At 39.9% G+C, this 20,967-nt stretch overlaps 1 protein-coding gene across 5 annotated transcripts in view; it reads left to right on the top strand.

The window, feature by feature from the left end:
• The window catches only part of ATP8B4 (ATPase phospholipid transporting 8B4 (putative)), a 237,960-nt gene that overhangs the window by 200,468 nt on the left and 16,525 nt on the right, over positions 1-20,967 (top strand). For all 5 annotated transcript variants that reach the window (XM_038580388.1, XM_038580389.1, XM_038580390.1 and 2 more), the window contains 3 exons: positions 378-561; positions 1,084-1,307; positions 19,031-19,114. In XM_038580388.1, the coding sequence (XP_038436316.1) occupies positions 378-561; positions 1,084-1,307; positions 19,031-19,114 (492 nt within the window). The remainder of the gene's footprint in view (positions 1-377; positions 562-1,083; positions 1,308-19,030; positions 19,115-20,967) is intronic.

The raw sequence follows: 20,967 nt of genomic DNA, 5'->3' as shown, positions 1-20,967 counted from the left end.
GCGGGACCCGATCCCAGATCCTGGGATCACAACCTGAGCCGAAGGCAGCCGCCCAACCACTGAGCCACCCAGGCATCCCACTTTTCTGGCATTTAATTATATCTTACCCATACAGCATTATAATGTCTCAAAAAGGACACACAAGGGCACTGTTTTTTTAAAAATTTTATTCTAAAATTCCTTGGCACTTAGTAGAAGTTTAGTACTCATTTCTTTAGTTAGTTGTTTATATGACTCTGGGTCAGCGATGACTTGTTGAAATGAATTAAACTGTTTAGAAAAGAAATCAGTTGAAAAACAAGAAATCTGCTTCCCAAATGACATCTCTCATTGATTATGTCTTGTTCTAATCTGGATATTTTTTTTTAATAACATAGGCCCATGCCCTAGAAAGTGATGTCAAGAATGATCTCATAGAACTCGCCTGCATGTGTAAGACTGTGGTTTGCTGCCGAGTCACCCCACTCCAGAAAGCCCAAGTGGTAGAGCTGGTGAAGAACTATAGGCATGCTGTCACTTTGGCCATAGGTGATGGAGCCAATGATGTCAGCATGATCAAAAGTAAGAGAATATTCACTCAATAGGGTCTGCTGTAGATCAGCAGTCCTTGAGTTCAGCGTTTGGCAAGACATAATGGAGATTATACTGTAACTTAATTTTACCACTGGTTCTAAAATGAATCCTTCCTGAGTCTAATACATTAGGCGTTATTAGAATTCATAAAAAAAAAAACCCAACCTTTGTCTAATTAAATCATCTGTGCATTTTTAGGCTAGAAAAAGATAATGATCACCTTCTATTGTATGGTAACTAGCTATGGTGTAAGGAGTGAATACTGGATCCACAGTCCCCAAATCTGGGGTTAGTCCCAGCTTTGCCAATTACAAATTGTAAAAACTTATACAAATTACTGAAATTCTTTTGGAAAACTAGGGTAAATACCTAACTAATGAGTGTTTCATAAGATAATATATGTGAGAAATTATAAGTGCTATAGCTATAAGATTTCTCCAGATAAATAATGACCTAAAAGAGACTGTATCTTTGTTTAGGGAATGAAAACTTTCTTTTCTTCCTTTATAGGTGCTCACATTGGCGTTGGCATCAGCGGCCAGGAAGGATTGCAGGCAGTCTTAGCCAGTGACTATTCATTTGCACAATTTAGATACCTCCAAAGGCTTCTTCTTGTTCATGGAAGGTGGTCCTATTTCCGAATGTGCAAATTCTTACGCTATTTCTTCTATAAGAATTTTGCATTCACACTTGTGCATTTCTGGTTTGGTTTCTTCTGTGGTTTCTCAGCCCAGGTTGGTAAAAAAGTGCTTTTCTTTCTTTTATTAGATCCCCCTGAATTGCAAATGACTATTCTCCATGGCTCTTTATGAATAAATAGCATTTTTATATGTCTCATATATAGGTCACAGCATGAAAATTATGTAATTTATAGTTGACTTGAGCTTGAAACACAAAAAATATACATTTAATTGGAATTTTGTTTATTTATTTTTATTTATATAGGTAACCAATGAATCTCCTTCCTGTGTGTTTAATTTTTTATTGAAATATTTTGCTATGACGATAAGCTTGATGTGGAGCTTTCATTCAGAACAGAAGCCTAAGAAACACTAACAAGAAATGTTGATGTTTCTCTGGAAAGATGGTCACTCATCTAACACACAGACTGTATATGGGCTGAAAATAATGTGTTTTAAATTAGGAAGTGATTGCTATCCTGACATGACAGCTGTTTTGACAGTATTTCATCAGATAAAAATTGATAAAATAGATATTGATTCAATAGATAATGTTGGCAACAAGGAAGAAAAAATAGCAATTCATAAATCAGGATTCTATTTTTCTATCTACTCATATTCATTTTAAAAGATAGTTATTTCACCCCATATCTTGGATACTAGGAAAGTTTTGACCCTGGCTATCAACTGTGAAACATCAGGCCAATAGTATCTGCATATACTTATGAAAGAGAGAGAGAGAGAGAGAGAGAGAGAGAGAGAGAATGAGAATGACATGGTAACCATAACTCTTATGAGAGATTTCTTCAACTGTTCTTCCTTCCTCTTGGATTTAATGACTGGTTTCAATGATACACATAAAGCTAATTTTTTTCAATCATTTTACTCCAGAACAATGGAGATGAATTAAATTGCAACATTTGGTGCTATTTTAAATGTGCCAAGGGAGATTAGTGAATCATTTTTGTAATTAATATAGGTTTTGTACATTTTTCCCTATATCTAAGAGGTTGAGATTTTTAAAATGAGCACACCTAAACCCATTCCTAATGTTCTTTTAGGGATAACATGCTCAGAAACAAAAGCAGGCAATGTTGATATTTTTGTTACATATTTTATAATCTCCAGACATTGGAGTAAAGCAAGTCTTGATTTTAATTTCTCAAAAGTTTTCTTAGCACTTTCAGAGAAGGCTGAGGTGGGATTTACCTGCTCATAATCTCACCTTGTCCAACAAAAACAAATGTTAGAATGTGGCCTGTGCCTTCTTAAGCTGGGGACTTTTTCTCCACATAAAAATGAAGCAAGGTTGTTCACTAAGCAGTGCTTCTAATTTTCCCTATTTCATATTTCAAAGGTTTGGGGCTTTTGAAAAATCACAGAACTATGAAGGGACACCTATACTTTGATTTAGACCTCTTAGGACACAGGAGAGTGGTCAGTGATTCGCATTTACAAGCACACAGAACTTGGATAGCAGATTTACTGCCAACGTTTTCTTTGTTAAACTGTGAAGTTGGAAACTAATGTTCAGTGACTTCTAACCTCTACATTTAAGTGATTTTCTGCTCTGCTTTCAAGATCTGATAAAACTGGCCAGAGTCAGATGTTAAGCAATTGGCTTTCCAATCCTTTCACCAGTATTTACCTTTTAAAAGATAATAACATGGGAGAACAATGATTGTTCCAAAGACATGAGTACCTAATGCTTAAATCTGGTTGTAAGACATAACATCATTTATGGTTCAATTTACTACCATATTAACACAATACAACACACACACATCACAAGACAGCACATCACTCTACATTTTGAAATCAATGCCATAGTCACACTGAGTTCTCAAGGTAGCAAGTCAGTGACAATGCTTGCATGTAGTGGCATCAGTGCTATGGTGTCATCTCCTAGGTGGAACTATTATACTGTTGACACCAACAAGTAGGGATAAAACAAATTGCAATTATAGTGAACATTTATATAGCACTTACTATGTGCCAGGCATTGTTTAAATATTTTGCCTGTTATTAGCTCAATATTTACAATAATCATATGAAGTAGATTTTATAATCATGGTCTATATCAACTATTTTAAAAATACTTTTGAAAAAATTTAATTGTGATTAAAAATACATAAAGTTTTGGTGATTTTTAAGTGGTACAGTTCAGTGGTGGTAAGCATATTCACATTGTTGTACAATGGATCTCTAGAACTTTTCCATCATATAAAACTGAGACTCTATAAGCATTGAAAATAACTCATTTTTCCCTCCCTCGAGCCCCTGGAAACCACTATTCTACTCTCTGTTTCTATTATTGTGACTGGAAAATTTGAAATGATCCATGTTCTGATTCACTGATTTTCTTCTGCTCTGTTGATCTGTTATTGATGCCCTCCCTAAATTCTTCGGGTTAGTCTGTATTCTTTAGGCTAGGATATCTGTTTTGGTGATTTCTATTTCTTTGTTGAACTTCTCATATTGTTCATACATTGTTTTCCTAATTTCATTTAATTGTCTGTGTGTTCTTGTAGTTCACTGACCTTCTTTAAGGGAATTACTCTGAGTTTTTTTTGTTAGTTCATAGATTTCCATTTCTCTACATTTGATTATTAGGGCTTTATTAGTGTCCTTTGGTATTATTTTACTTGATTCTTCATGATACTTGATTCTTTGAGTTGGTATTTGCACATTTGAGTAAGTGGTGTCTGCTTCCAGATTTTACAGATTTGCTTCAGCAAGGAAAGACAGCTATCAGCTCCATTGGAGTACTGGTTGGGTCAACTGGCAGTGTCTGTGGGTAGGTGGGGCTTCCTGCAGAGTCTCCAGCTGGGCAAAGCCACTGTTTGTGTTCTGAGATCAAAGGGGCTATCCCTCGCTGGGCTCTGTGACTGAGCAGGACTATGGACTAGGATCTACAACTACTCATGTACGAATAAGGTCTCAGGCTGTGCCCCCTAACCAGATGGTGCTACTGACTAGACTCTGTGTTCATACAGGGTCATAGGCAGGGCTTGGCAATTGGGTGGAGACCCACCCTATACCCTGTGATCAGGCAGGGCCATAGCGTATGCCCCTGAAGTTGGGCTGGGTCACTGCCTGGGCTTCATCATATAGGACTGCAGGCTATGCTTCATGATTGGGTAGAGTCACTGGCTGAGCTCCCTGGCAGGATGGGGCTGTAGGCTGTGTTTAGTAATTGGGTAGTTCTGTAGGCTGAACTCTGCTGTGGGGTGGGGCTACAGGCTGGGTTCCCTGGATGGGTGGTACCATAGACTGGGCTTTGAGGCTGCTCAGGGTTGCTGTTCAGGGCCCCTGGTTTTGTGGGGCCAGAGGCTGTACTTTAACTATAAGACAGGACTGCTGGCTTGGGTCCCTGCATAACAGGACTGTAGGATGGCTCCATGGCTACCCGGATTCTCTGGTTGGGTGGGATCAGAGGCTGTACTCAGCAGCTGGGTGGAGCTGCGAATTTTCTTCGCTGCCTACGTGGGATCATTGAATGGGCCCCCTGGTAAATACAGCTCTTTAGCTGGGTTCCCAAATCAGGCAGAACTGCCATCCAAGCTTCTCAACGAGACATAATCACTGACTTGGCTCTGCACATTGGCAGAACCCCCAGTAGAGATCTCTGCTTCAGTGCTGCTAACAGTAGGACTAGAGCCCATTAAAATCTGAGTGCTGGTTGCTATACGCCTCACCTCCTATTTCTATCTCCATCTGATCCTCAGTGGTTGAGCCCTGCAGATTCCCCCAGGAATCCTCATGAGGCAAGACCCGAATAGGACTCCTGGGAAGTGTCCTGCAGTGCTGCAAGAGCTGGGTATCCACCTTGGGTTCTCTTTTTCTCACTGGAGAAACCACAGGCCCCAGGGTCATCTTGGCGAGGCACTATGCTGGCCTTGGGAAGGGGGATGTGGTCAGAGTGAAGCTGCTTCTCTTGCCCTTCTAATGTGGTCCTTCTCAATCTCTGTGCTTTAGTTTCAGGTCCTGGTTCTGGGATTTTCATAATGTTATCCAGTGTGTAGGTAGTTGCTTATTGGTATTCTTGTGAGGCAGACTGAATGCAGACCTGCATTGCTATCTTTTACACTAAGGATTCAGCCCTTTGCTGCCATAGTTTTATGAGAATGTTAGATTCCCCATGTGGTCTAAACTTGGCATCAATAATGATGTCACAATAAATAGTGTGTTAGAGTCAATGAGATTTGTTATTATTCCCCAAACTCAGTTGGCATGGAACCCCACTTTTCCAAGCAACATACACAATGTCCTTAAAACAGGTGCCATACAGAATCCACTTGGGAAATTCTGGAATAGATGTCTCTACAACAACAGTTGCAAAACTAGACATCACCCCGCTACTCATCCTGGTTCCAGTGTTTTGGAAGCAGGAAGATGTATGAAGGACAAAATGATGCTAAGAATACTACCCCTATAGGAATAAGCTATTCATGTGCTTCTCCCTTTCAAAAACTTCCGTTGTTTAACGTCCAGGGGACAAAATAGCCTTCTTCATATGCTAAAATGGGGAGTTTACATCTAAACATCTGCAATCTTTTACAGTATCCTCAGTTTTTTCTAATTATAAAAATATACATGAATATATGTCACCTTTTATATATTGGAGAACATATTCTTTGTATCTTTCTTGTTTCAAAAAAATTACCATATTTTGAGAAACATCTCTGATTTTACATTCTTTTTTTTTTTAATTTTTATTTATTTATGATAGTCACACACACAGAGAGAGAGAGAGGCAGAGACACAGGCAGAGGGAGAAGCAGGCTCCATGCACCGGGAGCCCGATGTGGGATTCGATCCCGGGTCTCCAGGATCGCGCCCTGGGCCAAAGGCAGGCGCCAAACCGCTGCGCCAGCCAGGGATCCCTGATTTTACATTCTTTAAAAAATTTTATGTTTTTAAAGATTTTATTTATTTGACAGAGAAAGAAAGAGAGCACAAGCAGGGGAAGCAGAAGAGGAAGAAGCAGATTCCCTGCTGAGCAGGGAGCTGGTCCACTGGGCTCAATGGATCCCAGGACCCTAGGATCATGACCTGAGCCAAAGGCAGAGACATTTAATGGACTGAGCTACCCAGGCACCCCCAAAATTTTATTTTTCTTTTATTTATTTATTTATTTTTTAATGATAGTCAGAGAGAGAGAGAGGCAGAGACACAGGCAGAGGAAGAAGCAGGCTCCATGCACCGGAAGCCCGATGTGGGATTCGATCCTGGGTCTCCAGGATCGCGCCCTGGGCCAAAGGCGGGCACCAAAACGCTGCGCCACCCAGGGATCCCCAAAATTTTATTTTTCTTAAAGACATTCTGAAATATGGATTTATTATAAATTATTTGACTCTTCTGATTGTATGAACATTTAAGTTGTTGATATTTTAAAATGAATAATTTGTTCCTTTCCCATAGCTGTGAGTCACACAACATTGTCAAATTGCTAGTAAGAATACTTGTTTATGGTCTTGGGAAGAGAAAACAAAATGATGAATAGGTCAAGTGTCCTACCCACCTGGAACTCATTTTCTCATCCAGGAAGTAAAGAAATGGATAAATAAGTCCAATAGAAGACTGTAATGGAAGTTAACATGAGAACATAGGAAAAGGAGAAATGTGTGAGGACCTGGAATGACTTCAGGGGCTTGATAAATCTCAAGTAAGCTATGAGTGTTTTCAAAATCAAGTGGCGGTCTAAAGGTGTGAAATCTCACTACCCTGCAGGGATTTAGGGGCTGGCTTGTGTAAAGGTGTGAAACTCTAGAGAAGCAGGAGGAAAACCCTCACCTCATATTCGAACTCTTACCAATTGACCTGAAGATAAGCTGCATTTGAAATCTCTTTTCAATTTCTACAATTCCATTTAAAACCAACTCATTCAGAAACCCTTTTTAAAAACCACATGGCATTAGTCGGAGGGGGAGGTCTTAACAGTATTGTGTACAGCAAGACTCTGTCTTACAGAATAGGAATTATACCACTATGATGATGGAGACTGGTGTTTCCCAGACCCATCCACATGTGTGTGCCCTGGAGTGCTAGCAATCTGGGGACTGCCTGTGAGGGTAACATGGATGTGGAATTGGGAATGGTAGGGATTGTTATCTCTTTTCCTTTCCGTCTTTTGCTAAAAGGTCCTGTTTAGTAACAAGTGTAACTGAAAAATCCTTTGGATTTTTTTCTTAGCCCTGTTTTTCCAAAGACACGATGTTTTAAGTCAGGCAAGTGAAAAGAAAACAGCATATTTGGGAGATACACTAATCTACAGATTATGAGAATTTTTGAATAGGGGACATTTTTGCAGTGATGCTCCTCCCCTCCCCCACCCATTGAAATTGGTTAGCTGGCTTTGGCCTTCAAAGCCATGTGTTGGGTGACAAGGCTTTCGTAGCCCTTAAAGCCCATTAGAAACCACTTACTTCCAGTCTGTTAATGAAGGTAGGCCATCTGAGGTCTCTCTACCTCTTCATCTCTCCCCTAAATTGCTTCAGTGGAACTGAAAGCTCCACAGCAAAATGGAGCCAGTAGTAATGAAAACTCTAGGGCCTGGCTGATTCAGGAATAGAGAGAGGCATGTGCTTAGAGGCCCTCTCTTGGCAGGCTTAATCCCCAGTCACTTGTCAGTCCAATCCTCACAGGAGTGAGACTCGCACGCTCATCCTCTGACACACAACCTAGAGTTTTTGAATTCTCATTCATTTAGCAAGAATAAACTGAGGGCCAGTTTAGAGCCAAGTGATCTCCAAGGACACCAAAATGAACCAGAGAGAGGCGGTCCTTGCCTTCAGGGAACTTACAGTCTGGAAACAATTTTATTTTCATAAATGTGAAACTGATGTTGAATAGCCACCTTTGGTAGAAAGTAAGGATTTTTCCACCAAGAGTTTTTTTGAATTAAATTTGTCATGGATGAGCCATGTCTTGGGGCTATCCCTGTCTAATCCCAGCATGATTCATAGCACTTTAGTACTTCTTTCCTGCACCTCTCAACAGATTGCTTTGAAGTCATCCACTCTGCAGCTGAAAACATCTGATCAAATGTAAACAGAATGTGCCTTCTTAGACACATTGTTGACTTTAAAAACACCAGTTTAATTTCTTAATGAAGTGACATGTGCTATTTCTTTATTACCTTGGCCTGTCTCTGGGGGCCTGGTGAATTTTATCCGGGCTCTTATTCTCTGATGATAGCTCCAGGAGATTCTCACCAATGCTCCATCCTGATAGGTGGTCTGGGCAGATGTGTAAATCAATACAGCTGTGGTGTGAAGCTCCAGGGGGTTGGGGGGTGGGACCATTCACTATATGTCAGATGGTGGTGGCCCTAGGACATCTCAGATGAATGACAGTGTGATGCAGGTTTGACTTGGTTTGTGGACCTTCTCCTGGTTTATTGCAGTGCTTTGCCTCTGTTGTGGTTGTTTTGGGATACATGGGGAAAGAATCTGTTTGGGAGAGACCATACCCCTATTGCCTGCTTTGCTGCGTGGACTTTCTTTGGAGAAACAGCTGGGACACAGAACAAAAAAGTGTATGTTTTGTTGAAATCTAGAATCTTTGCTCTGTTAGGGAATGTCAGAGAAGGAGCCTGAGTCCTGCAAGATCTGAGGATCAGTGATGTGCAAGGCTGGGAGTAGAACCCATGTTTTCTGACTCTTTTTAGTGCTCCCTCTATTCTGCTTGATAAGTAGCCACTTCAATTGTCACAGACTTGGAAGAGAATATGGCTATATCTTCTTTTTTTAAAAAAAAAAAACTGTTTTCATGCAACCCCATATCAGGAAAGTGTTTGCTTTGTTTGGTATCTAAAGGAGAAACATTCAGCAACACTCCGTGCAATATGACGATGAGGAGAAAATCCGCTCTTTCTGAGAAAGAACTAAGGTCTTGGTGGGGAGGGGGTCTCTTAAAGATTAGGCCCTTAGAAAGGGCAGACGGCCTCCTGGAATCATCTGGAAGCTTGAAGCCATTTTTTAAAAATTAATTAACTTATTTATTGATTTATTTATTTATTTCCAGCAAACACTCCTACCAAACTGCTACTAAGAGAGAATTTAAATATAATCTGTCCTGGTGAGATTTCCAACAAGATTTCTGGACCAGAGGGGTTTGGGTAAAGGTCAGAGAAGTCTCTAAACTGAATCACGGAGTCTTGTAAAGGATATACCTTATCCCAATCTGTTATCAAAGCCTGCATGATTTTCATGGAGTGCACTGTGGGCTTGTGTGCACTGTATGTATGAGTAACTTACTTTAAAAGCATCCTATGCCCTCAGTATTTTTAATAAATATGAACCATCCCCCAGCAGGGACAGAACAAAAAAAACAAAACAAAACAAAAGACCAACCACCATTGGTCGAAACTGGTTGAAGCCCTATTTAGGAAATTCACATTTGAAACTATGCAACTACTGGCACTGTGTACTTGTGGGATGATATTATCTGATGACAATTTATCATTGTCAGTGAGATACAGAGCTGTGTGGTTTTTTTTTTTTTAAATTCTGCTATGATATGGAAACAATTATCTTGTCAAGTCCAGAAAAACTTTAGTTCTGTCAAACAATATAAGAAAACTCACAATGAAAAATTTTGAAAATTACGTGAAAGAGTGAGACTAATCTCCAGGCTTTGATGACTTCATGGATGTGGTTACCTATGAGTCTTTCTCAACCTGGCATGGCAGTTCCTCTCCCCCTTGCCTTCCAGATGTGCTCTGTGGAAAACTCAGGAAAGGGTGGGTGCTCAGGCTGGGGCCATTCCTCCTGGCTCTCGCTAGTGGGTTTCTGTTAATTGCACAAATCAGGAACAGATGTGCTGAGACTGAGCACCTCATATTTATTCCACAATGTGTTTTCTTTAAATGACAAATGTTTTTAAGGCCAAAAAGAAAAATATCACTATATAGTTTTCCCTTATAACACACAGCAAAAGTCGGTGGGGGGGGGGGGGAGGGGGGCAGGCAGAGTCCATGTCTCCAAAGAGGTAGTCCATCCTGTCATTTGAACAAGGAGCTAAGCCAATGGTCTCAGAGCGGAAAGCCCTTTGTAACTGTTTAAGAGCCTTATTAAGGTCCTTTTAAATGTGGTATTCTATAAATCATAGTTTGTCTGTTCCTCAAGCTGTTAGACTGTAATTTGTAGCTGGTGTATTCTTACTCTATATAAAATGGTTGATAAGGTTGATAAATTACTCCCACAAAGAAGGGAGTGAGGAAGAGCTTTCCTTAAATAGTAAAACAGTAAAGTTGGAGAAATAGAGAACTCTTCTCTTCCTTTTTTTCTGATATGTGAAGAGACACTTACATGGTTCAAAACAGACTAGTGATATCTCACAGGAATATGGCTCTTCTGTTTTATTCAGAATATGGGAGATAGGAAAAAAAAAATTAGAAGTGGGGGGCGGGTATGGCTTCCCCTAGGAGTACAAGGGCCTTAGAACAAATACTTTTTTACGGAGCTTTTGTTTATATAAATGATTTGAGTCATCCAAAATCAGGATGCTGTCACCATTTGACTGGTCTAGTCACCCAAAATTCTAGGCCAGAATGCTTCCTACACCAGAGGCTCCAGAGAAATCATTTTCCCTCCTTCCTCTAATCCTCCCATCTCTTTGGGGCATCTGGTCAACCTACATGTGGGTGCATGTGTGTTTGAGGTGGAGGTTGTGGAGATAGGTAGTAGAGGGCTTGAGGAAGCCTGGAAGGGGAAAAGCCAGGATAAGTTTCATGTGGGTCATCATCTGGGCTAGTGTGCCCCATCCCAGCTGGTCCTAATCACCAGAGGGGGCCTTAAAAACTTTCTGAGGGCATATAAGGAGAAGTGGAGCATTTACTAGGATAATTATTTGAGTAGTTGGAGACCTCTTATAAGGGGAGGAAGAAGCCTGTTGTAGAAGAAATACTGTTGTGACTTTAATTTTTATGAAAGCTCCTAAAGCCTAAACTGTGTTAAACCAATGCATATAACCCAGGAAGGTGTTTTTTTTTTTTTTTTCTTCTTAAGGTGAATGACTCAGGTTTACACATTTTGGCAGAGCCTGAGCAAAACTAGAGCTAAAGAGTGATTGATATAATTAAGTTTTCATGAGGAAAATGATTAACTATATCAAGATATTCAGTTTTATTTAAATTTGTTCTAATTTTCTATTGATTTCATTAATATAGTAGGTTATAAAAAACATGATTGTAGCAATAAAGAATTGTATTTTCATAAAAATTATCATCAGGGAGAAATATACCTTTTTCTTTATCCATTAAACATACCGCTTGAAGATATATAAAAGGCTCTTCCAAATTCCCACTTCGTAACCTAGGAATCTAAAACTCAGAGCGATTGAATATCTTATATAGTTGTGTCTTCTGACTCCAGTGCCTTGAAGCTTAAGAAACCAGTGTCCTTGTTTTGGATGCTTGCCATGTGCCAGGTACTGATTTAGGTTCTTGGGCCCCCACAGATGAATAAATCCTATAACCTGCTCCCAAGAAGCTCGCAGCCTAGTGGGGTGGGGCTAGAAACCAGCACATAAATAATTGCAAGTTGATAAATGTGAAGCAGTAAGATGTGAATATCATGAGGCCACCAAGGAGTAGCCTGGAACCCAAGCCTAGAGGGTAGGAGTGGGCAGGGCTCAGAAAGGCTTCTTGGAAGATCTGTTCCTGGGCTGACCCTTCAAGGATCAATCATAGTGAAGCAGGTGAGGAGTAAGAATCCGAGTAGGGAGGACATCAGGAGGAAAGTCACAGAGGTAAAGGCCTGGGCAGAAACAGAAGCTATCTGGTATGGTTATAACAGTGGGATTTGGAGATTAATTTGATGTGAGATGTTGGAGAGAGGGAGAAATGTCAGATTTCTGGCTTGGGTTCTGGGATAAATGAAGCACTGTCAGAAACTGAAATAAGGAACGTAAGAAGAGGGCCTGGTTAAAGGGGTGTGAGAATGAGTTCAGGTCTGGATGTACTGAGTTTGAGGAGCTATGGCACATCCTTAAGGCAACATTTAGTAGCAAGTTAAATATCTAAGATTTACAAAGAGTTGTAAAGTCATTAATTCAATGAATATTTAGAGAGCATTTATCGTTGTCTGACATTGCTCTAGGCACTGGAGTTATAGATGTGAATAAGTCTCTGTTTCATGGAGATTATATCCTGGTGGGATTAAGGCAGATAATAAAGAAGTAAATTGGTAAAATAATTTCAGAATTGTTATTAAGAAAGAATGGGTTAATGTAAAAACTCTGGTTGAGAGTGTAACATTGGAGCTGTGAGCTTGGTATTCAGAGAATACTTTCGTATGAATACACTGAGCTTGAAGTATTCAAGGTAGAGAGCACTGCAGGCAAATCTCCTGAGGTAGGAATGAGCCTGGTCCTTGAGAAAGACAATCAGTGAAGCCCAGGGAGGGAGGGCGGGAAGCCAAAGATGTAGGCAGGCATGGGATCAGGGAAGGTTGTAGGTTGTCCTGGAGAGTAGATTTCATCCCATGTAAAATGGGAAGCCATGGGAGGCTTTGGGCCTGGGTAAATGTTAATGGTTTCATTTTAAATGACAAAAACCAGCATACAAATTGTATTTCCTGTATACTCTCAACTATATAAAGCAATGTGAGGAAACAGCCTTTAAGGAAACTTGCCAAATGGTATCATTGATTGAGAGGTGGTTTCATGCAGTGGTCACTATTGTGAATGCTGAGGTAAGGGTACCAGGGCTAGAACTTGGCCCTGACACTTGCTCAGCCAGTGCTTCTGAAACCTTTGTGATCTAGGCCCCTATCTATCTATATTTATCATATTGGGAGAAATTAAAATGGAGAAAACACTTAAACATTCCTTTATTGATTCATAAAGAAATAAAGAACCCATGACATGTTTACCTAAATGACGTATTTTAAGATAAAATAAAGATAATATTTTCCAGAATAAAAAATAAGTTAGTGAGAAAAGTGGCATTTTTAATACTTAATCTCTTACTATTTGGGGCAGTAGGAGGCATCTGCGTTCTCATATCTGCTTCTGCATCCAGTTGATTATGGCATCACAAGTCATATACACTCATGGGAGAATGAGAGGAAAAAGGAACTATACATAACTGCTTATATCATTGTAAAAATAGTCTTGACATGTGGATCCCCTGAAAGATTGCTAGGCCATACTTCAAAAATCTTTGTGTTACAAATATGACATTGAGCAATCTCCTAACCTTGATGGGCCTCAGTTCCTTCATCTTTATATTGAGGTCTGCTAATAGTACCAACCCCATAAGGTTATTGTGAGGATTTAAGGAGTCAGTATATGTTAAGTCCTTAAAGTAGTGCCTGGTACACAGCAGGTGCTCAGTAAGTATCAGCTAGTTTTTGTTATTGTGATTCTGAGTGGCAGTAGAAACTCTTCCAAGAAATTGCAAAAACTCTTCTAAACTTTTTCACTGACTTTTCCTTTCCCGTCCTCTTTTATTCCAGTTGTAAAAGGAGGTTTCCTATCAAGTACCAACTCACAAATGCTGCTGCCTAATAACTGTAGGTTTAAATGCTGTTAGTGTTAGGTTAGTGTTGTTGGTGTTAGGTTTAATGCTGTTAGTGGTAATGATGGCACTTTGTGCCAGACCATCCACTACTCATGCCATGATTTCTCAGATTCAGTCTTTCTTCCTAATACCTGAAATCATCTCTTCTCCGTGAGTGGAAGCTGAATGGTAGAGGAGATGAGGAAGAAGTGATTTGACAGCATCAGGTTCTGCCTGGGGCTACAAGACCTCAGTTTGCTTCCCCCCTTGTATATTTTCCATACTGTAATTGTGACATGAATTGATATATTTGAGGAATGAAAGTTAGATGCCATCATCAATCAAATAGTTGAAGATTTGTGTCAGCTTTTTTTTTTTTTTTTTGGATAGAGGTGCCTCGGGTATGATATGGATGTCAAGATTTTTAGAATCCTCACACTGTCTAAAGTCTCACCAGGGAGTGACTAAAACAGAAGGCCGCATATTTCCTTTTTTATTTTAAAACATAACAAATCTATGGAGTACATAATACATAAATGTCAGCTTAACAAATGGCTATAAAATGAGTACCCATGTAGCCGTAATCTGCTGCAAGAAACAGAATGTTGCCAAACCTCCAAAACTCTCCTTGCTTTTCAGTCATGTGTTTTTTTGTTTTTTACCATTTAGAGGTAACCATTACCCTGACATTTTATAATCACATTATGGCTTTGTTTTATAAATTTTCCATATGAGCATTGCTTCCTAACGACACAGAGCAGATTGACACATTTTAAAATTTTATTAATTGGAATCTTAGTTCTTTGTCTGGCTTCTTCTGCTCAACCTTATACATTTTTAAAAATTCATTTGTAATTTTTAAAATATATATAGGTGTAATTCCTTGCTTTTCAGTATTCTATAGCATTCTATTATGTCAATATACTACAGTGTCTTTCTGCATTCCACTCCTGATGGATGTTTTAGTGGTTTCTGGCTTGAGACTATTACAACCAGAGCTTCTATGAGCATTTTCTTATGTCTCCTGGTGCATGAAGGCAGATATTCTGGACGTATATCGAGAAGTGGAACTGTTGTTCATCCAAAGAAAGAGAAGAGAGGCTAAGCTGCAGTTTTGGTAGACTTTTAGGGTAGATGAGAATTGGCATCTGAGACCCTGTTACTATTCCTGTCCTGAGCTGGGAACCTGGGAGTTTGCACTGCTCTGAACCACAGGCCTTAGGACTGCTAATGGTCTATAGGAGGCAACTGAGAAGCCTGTGATCATCTGCTTTTCGTTGTTTCCTAGGACAAGAGGACTAGGTTGTTTCCATGCCCATCAAAGGTAGATTTTCTAATGGAACACATTCCACTCTGGGATGAGACCCAAGGGAAGCCTCCTGGCAGTAGGGTCACAGGATGCACTATGGCAGGACAGCTTGGCTAACCCCCAAAATGTCAGGCCTTCATCCCATCTTCAGCAGCTGAGCTGGTACAAGGAAATAAACGGTCCCTGCAAAAAGATAACATTATTCTAGGCCTTGAAGTAGTTTTTTTTTTTTTAAGATTTTATTTATTCATTCATGAGAGACACATACACACACACACAGAGAGAGAGAGAGAGAGAGAGAGAGGCAGAGACATAGGCAGAGGGAGAAGTAGACTCCATGCAGGGAGCCTGATGTGGGACTCGATCCTGGGTCTTGATCCTGGGTCTCCAGGACCACGTCCTGGGCTAAAGGCAAGTGCTAAACTGCTGAGCCATCCAGGGATCCCCTTTGAAGTAGTTCTTAAGTTCTAATTCTTTCTCTGATCTTTTTTTTTTTTTTTTAATATTTAGGGATTTTATTTTTTTAATTTTTATTTATTTATGATAGTCACACAGAGAGAGAGAGAGAGAGGCAGAGACAGGCAGAGGGAGAAGCAGGCTCCATGCACCGGGAGCCCGATGTGGGATTCGATCCCGGGTCTCCAGGATCGCGCCCTGGGCCAAAGGCAGGCGCCAAACCGCTGCGCCACCCAGGGATCCCTTCTCTCTCTGATCTTAACAGGCAATTTCCTGCTGTATTGTTAGTTCACTGATGCTTTGATGAAGATGTGCTGTGCCTTGCTTTTTTCTCAACTTTTTTCCTTATCTTCAGTGGGCACTTGGTACAAATCCGTTGTATTGGCACATGCCCCCATCCTATATGAACACCATAAATCCAGGCTTGTTTACCTGACAGTCTGGGATACAGCTCTGCCCTTCTGCAAGTTCTCTCTTACCACATTAAGTCTGTGATCTTTCAGGTGGCCAGCAGTTGCTGTTTTGTATGACTTTGCTCCAAGCACAGACATAGCCTGTGGTATGTTAGAGCTGGCCCATATTGATTCTTAAGAGCTAACTATTTAATTTTGAGAAATTATGTGAGCTAGTATTTAAATGCAACCATTATTAAAGATTGAATTATGTTACCTTATAATTTATATTAGGAACAAAATTTATAAATAATCAAAACACACCATTTCTTAATTGTTTTACTGTTTATGTACTTGAGGTTATTTGTATCTATTGGATATATATGGTAGAAATACTATATAATAGTGTACTATGTCACATCTCTTTGCAACTGCACATTTAGTGATATCATTGCATAAACAGCCACGGGAGAAATATTTACACCATAGAAATCAGCAAAAGCTATGCATTGGGGCTTTTTTTTTTTTTTTAAGAACCTGTTGTTGAATACTTAGCATATCACTGATGTAGGATGCCTTTTCAAACTCTTGCAGCAGAGTTCAAATGGACTCAACGAATACAGTTTAATAGAACTCAAAGAATTATAAAAAGGAATTATCAATTAGGGAACTTTAAAACTGGTTATTAGAAGTGATTATTTTGAGTCATAAGCCTACTCCTCTTGATAGTATAGTCCCTGATGATGCTGCTTTGTCTAAATCCTAGCTCAGCTATTTATTGGTAGTAGAATTCAACTTTTCTGCTTAGCTTTGACCTACCCTCAAAGAGAATGATGTTGAACAGATCTTTCCTACGTGGATTCCAGGCCTCAAAGAGACACTCAAAGAGTAAAACAATTTCTTTCCCTCTCTCATCTACCCCACTCCTCCTTTTCCCTTTTCTGTTCTCTTTTTTTTTTTTCCTGCCCTAAGATTGAACTCTACCCAAGATGATTGACAGCAGAAATGTCCTTACTTCCTTACTTCTTCCCACAGGGCCAACCTTGCTCAGAATACAATAATCAGTATATTTCACAGAGTCTGGTTTGTTCAGTGTTGAATAAAGCCACCTGTGGAACTTCAACAGAACAGTCCAGGTTGAGATTTGGCCTTACAAAACTGGCCTTCATCTCCCCTTTCCTTGAACAAATACACACCCATTTCAAGAATAAACAATGATGTGAAGACAGGGTAGTCCAAATCCAGATTTAGCAATGAAGACACCAAAATATTTTTGATATAACCTCCATGTACAGGATATAATTTAATGGATTGCCTTATTTACATAACTATATGGAACCTACCTTTAGCTGCTCTGTCTGGAACGTTTGCATTTTAGATTCCTCATTGCTTTCAGAACTTCCCTAAGAACATGCACTTCAGATATATTCAGAATTCAGTATGTCTGCCTACTGGTTACCTGACCCAGCCACCTCCCTCTTCCATCTGGCCACTGCAGTAGTCTACTAATTGGTTCTCAGTTTCCACCACTGCCCCTCTTCAGTCTATTCTCCACACGGAATCCAGAGTGATTCTGGTAAAATACAAATCGGATCAGGTTGTTCTTTAGCTCACAATTCTCTAGTATCTTCTCATTTCACTTAGGGAATAAGCCATGGATCTAACTCCTTATTCCTTTGATGCCCATTATTCTTCCTACAGGTCATTCTTCTCTAGCCAGTTGGGCTGCCTTGCTGTCCTTTGATCAGATGCTTTCCTTCCTCAGAGATTTCTCATGGGATCTACTTGCAGTATGGAATGAGCATTCCATTCTATCCCAGAAAGCTGCATAATTTGATAATTTGATCCCTTATTTTCTTTAGATCTTTTCCAAATGTCACTCCTTAGTGAGATTTTCTCCAGTCACCTTATTAGAATTACAATCATCCCACATTTCCTATCTACCCTTCCTCCCTAGTATTTATTACCTACTCACTTACTCACATCCTCTATATATTTATATTCTTTTTTTTAATTTTTTAAAATTTATTTATTTATTTATGATAGTCACAGAGAGAGAGAGAGAGAGAGAGAGACAGAGACACAGGCAGAGGGAGAAGCAGGCTCCATGCACCAGGAGCCTGATGTGGGATTCGATTCTGGGTCTCCAGGATCGCGCCCTGGGCCAAAGGCAGGCATTAAACCCCTGCGCCACCCAGGGATCCCCTATATATTTATATTCTTATTTATTGCCTGTTTTTTTGCCACCATCAGAATGCAAATTTTCTGAAATATTTGTATCTTATTATAGCATGTTTAATTACCATTGCCTAAAACCTAGTACCTGGCACATCACGGATTTTTGATAAATATTGAGTGAATGAATGGATGGATGATAGAATGGTTGAACAGATGTTGGTTAGGAGCTGGACACACAGGTTTTAGTTTTTGCCTTTGCATGTGAAAAGCTCTACAATATTATATTTTGTTTTACATCTCTATGTACTTATCAACAAAATGGGGATATAACAACTGTTTCACATGCCTCATTGACTTCTAGTGAGGCTCATGTAAGGAAGTACTCTATATAAGTGTAGGGGATATTTTAATTGTCTAACTTGTTTGTACCCAGTATACTGAGAAGCTGGCTCCATGACCACTTTGCTTTAAACCACTCCCAAGAAAAAACTCTCCATTTGAACACAGGGTTGGGCTGACTGGTTCATTTCTGCATTGCCCTCTGATGATTTTAGTAGGTCCTTTGTTTATCACTTAGATCAAATAACTGGATATATGAGCCATTGAAAACCTGAAAAATAAAATAGCCCACCATGGGGTTTCAAGGCTTCTATATATCTAGTATTGTGTTGGGTGTTCTCCTTTCATCTGCACTCCAACTCTGCAAGGAGAGCATGGCTTTATTTTAGAGATGAAGAAATTGAAGTTTAAAGGGTTCTAGTATTTCTCTGAGGTAGCAGGCCCAATAAGAGACAGAGCCTAGGGGAGAACTCATGTCTGTCTCTAATATCAAACTCTCATCCATCTCAGGAAATTGAAATATTTAACCCAAGAAACTAAAAGGGCATATTCTTCTATGGATGGTGTTTCTCACTGATATGTTATTTCTTTTCAGACTGTTTATGACCAGTGGTTCATTGCCCTTTTTAACATTGTCTACACATCACTGCCTGTTTTAGCTATGGGCATTTTTGACCAGGTACGTATTTTTCTCTGTCTTTATAACTTATTTTGCTCTGTTGATGCTTTTTAGTGCTTCTAGCTTCTAAGTAGAAAATACAAGTCATGGAGAGTCCTAGAAGTTCAGTTGTTTTAATAGGTATTGCATGGATCAAAAACCTTGTCCAGATCCTCACCCTCCCAAAAACAGTTTTGTGATCAAAGTTTGGCTACCCTCCTCTTTGAGATTGACATCCCACATTATTTCTCTAAAGTCTCTGAGAGGTCCTATGTGAAATGGTCTCTAATTTTATTTTAGGCTGGCATTTCCGAGGCTTATATGACTGTACTTCTATTTATTTATTTTTCATATAGTACCTATTAATATGCCTTAGAACTAGTGCCTTGTGGTTTACACACTGGGAAATGCTGCATTAGCCTCTGAATGCAGAGAACCATGCAGTGATAGAAAATGATGGAACTCATTGTTGGAAGGCAGAAGTCCAGCATTTGTGGTGAGATTTCCTTGGCCAGCACAGGCCAGAACAGGAACTAGAGTCCAGTGGAGTGCCCTGCCAATGGGAGAGGAAGACATGCAGCTCCACAGCCATGGAGAGAAGGGGCACAGACTTTTGTCTAACTCTAAGTGCTTGAGAAGAGAGAAGGGAGGGAATCAATTACAAAAATGGTGGATCCTTGGCATACTCATTGCCTTGGAAGGTACTTCCTGGAAGGGGGAAGAAGTCTGGCTGCCCATGAGGAAGCGGAAGGCTAGCCAGAGGAGTTTCCATGGCACAGTTAGAGTGTATTATTAAAGAATTTTTTTTGGAAGGATATTTGAGAAGATCAGATTTTCTCCAGGCTGTCATTAGACCCGATTGCTAGACCTCATTTTTCTGGCCCAAAGCAAGCTGTCTACTGCAAAATATAAATCTTCACATGATGAACTCACTCCAGTCTCCCATTCTGTGCCTTTGTTAACTGTCTCACTTCTTGTATGTAAAAAAGGGCAGCTTGTGAACAACATATTTTGTGGAATTCTATAAAAAAGTAATGAACTCCTGAAGACTTTAGATGTAAAGGATAAAGCACTTTCCAAGTGCCCATATTTATAAGTGTTTCTTTACTTGGTTCTTTGTAGCTCTCCAGAATAAAATAATAAAAATAAAGCAATTTCTGGGAAAAGATGGTTATTGTACAATTCAAAAAAATATAAGGCCCCTTATTGCCATCAAGTTAAGTGTCTGCCCCTGTCCTTTCCCACTTTGTCAACTTTGGCCCCTGCACTGATCACAGGATAATGGAATGTTAGGCTGCAAGGCTTCCATGATTGTCTATGATCCACTCAAGTTATAAGGAGGAAACTAAGGCTCAAGTCATGGCTGTAAAGTCAGACAGCTAGTGTGTGACAGAACTCAGCCTAGTGCCAAGCCACCTGACTCTGAGATTGCTCTGCCATTACTATTATTGTTATTTATTATCATCATTATTTTACGTGTTATTATTTATAGAAGCATCTGTTGTTACTTATGGTGTGGCAAAAACTCTGCTGTATACATGAACTTAATCATGACAGTGGCCCTGTGAGGGAGGTGCTGTTGTTTGCATGTCTGAAGATAAGGAAACTGAGGCTCAGCCAGGTTATGTAACAGGTCTAAGACCATATACCTGCTAAGCAGCAGAACCAGGGTTTGAACTCAGGGTTGTTTGGTTTCAAAGCCTGGGCATTTAATTTCACCAGCCACTGACTGGAAGAGAAAGCACCAGCAAAATTTCAAAATGGTACTTCCCAAAGAGAGTATGTCTGTGTTCTTCATGGGACCCCATTCAACAAGACCAGGGCCATCCCACAAGCAGGAAGGGGCACCTGGTCTGTCCTCAGAGTTCATGCCA

Source organism: Canis lupus, chromosome 30, assembly GCF_011100685.1.
Source record: "Canis lupus familiaris isolate Mischka breed German Shepherd chromosome 30, alternate assembly UU_Cfam_GSD_1.0, whole genome shotgun sequence".
NCBI lineage: Eukaryota > Metazoa > Chordata > Mammalia > Carnivora > Canidae > Canis > Canis lupus.
Note: the sequence above shows the minus strand (reverse complement) of the source record. Positions and strands in the feature narration are given on the sequence as shown.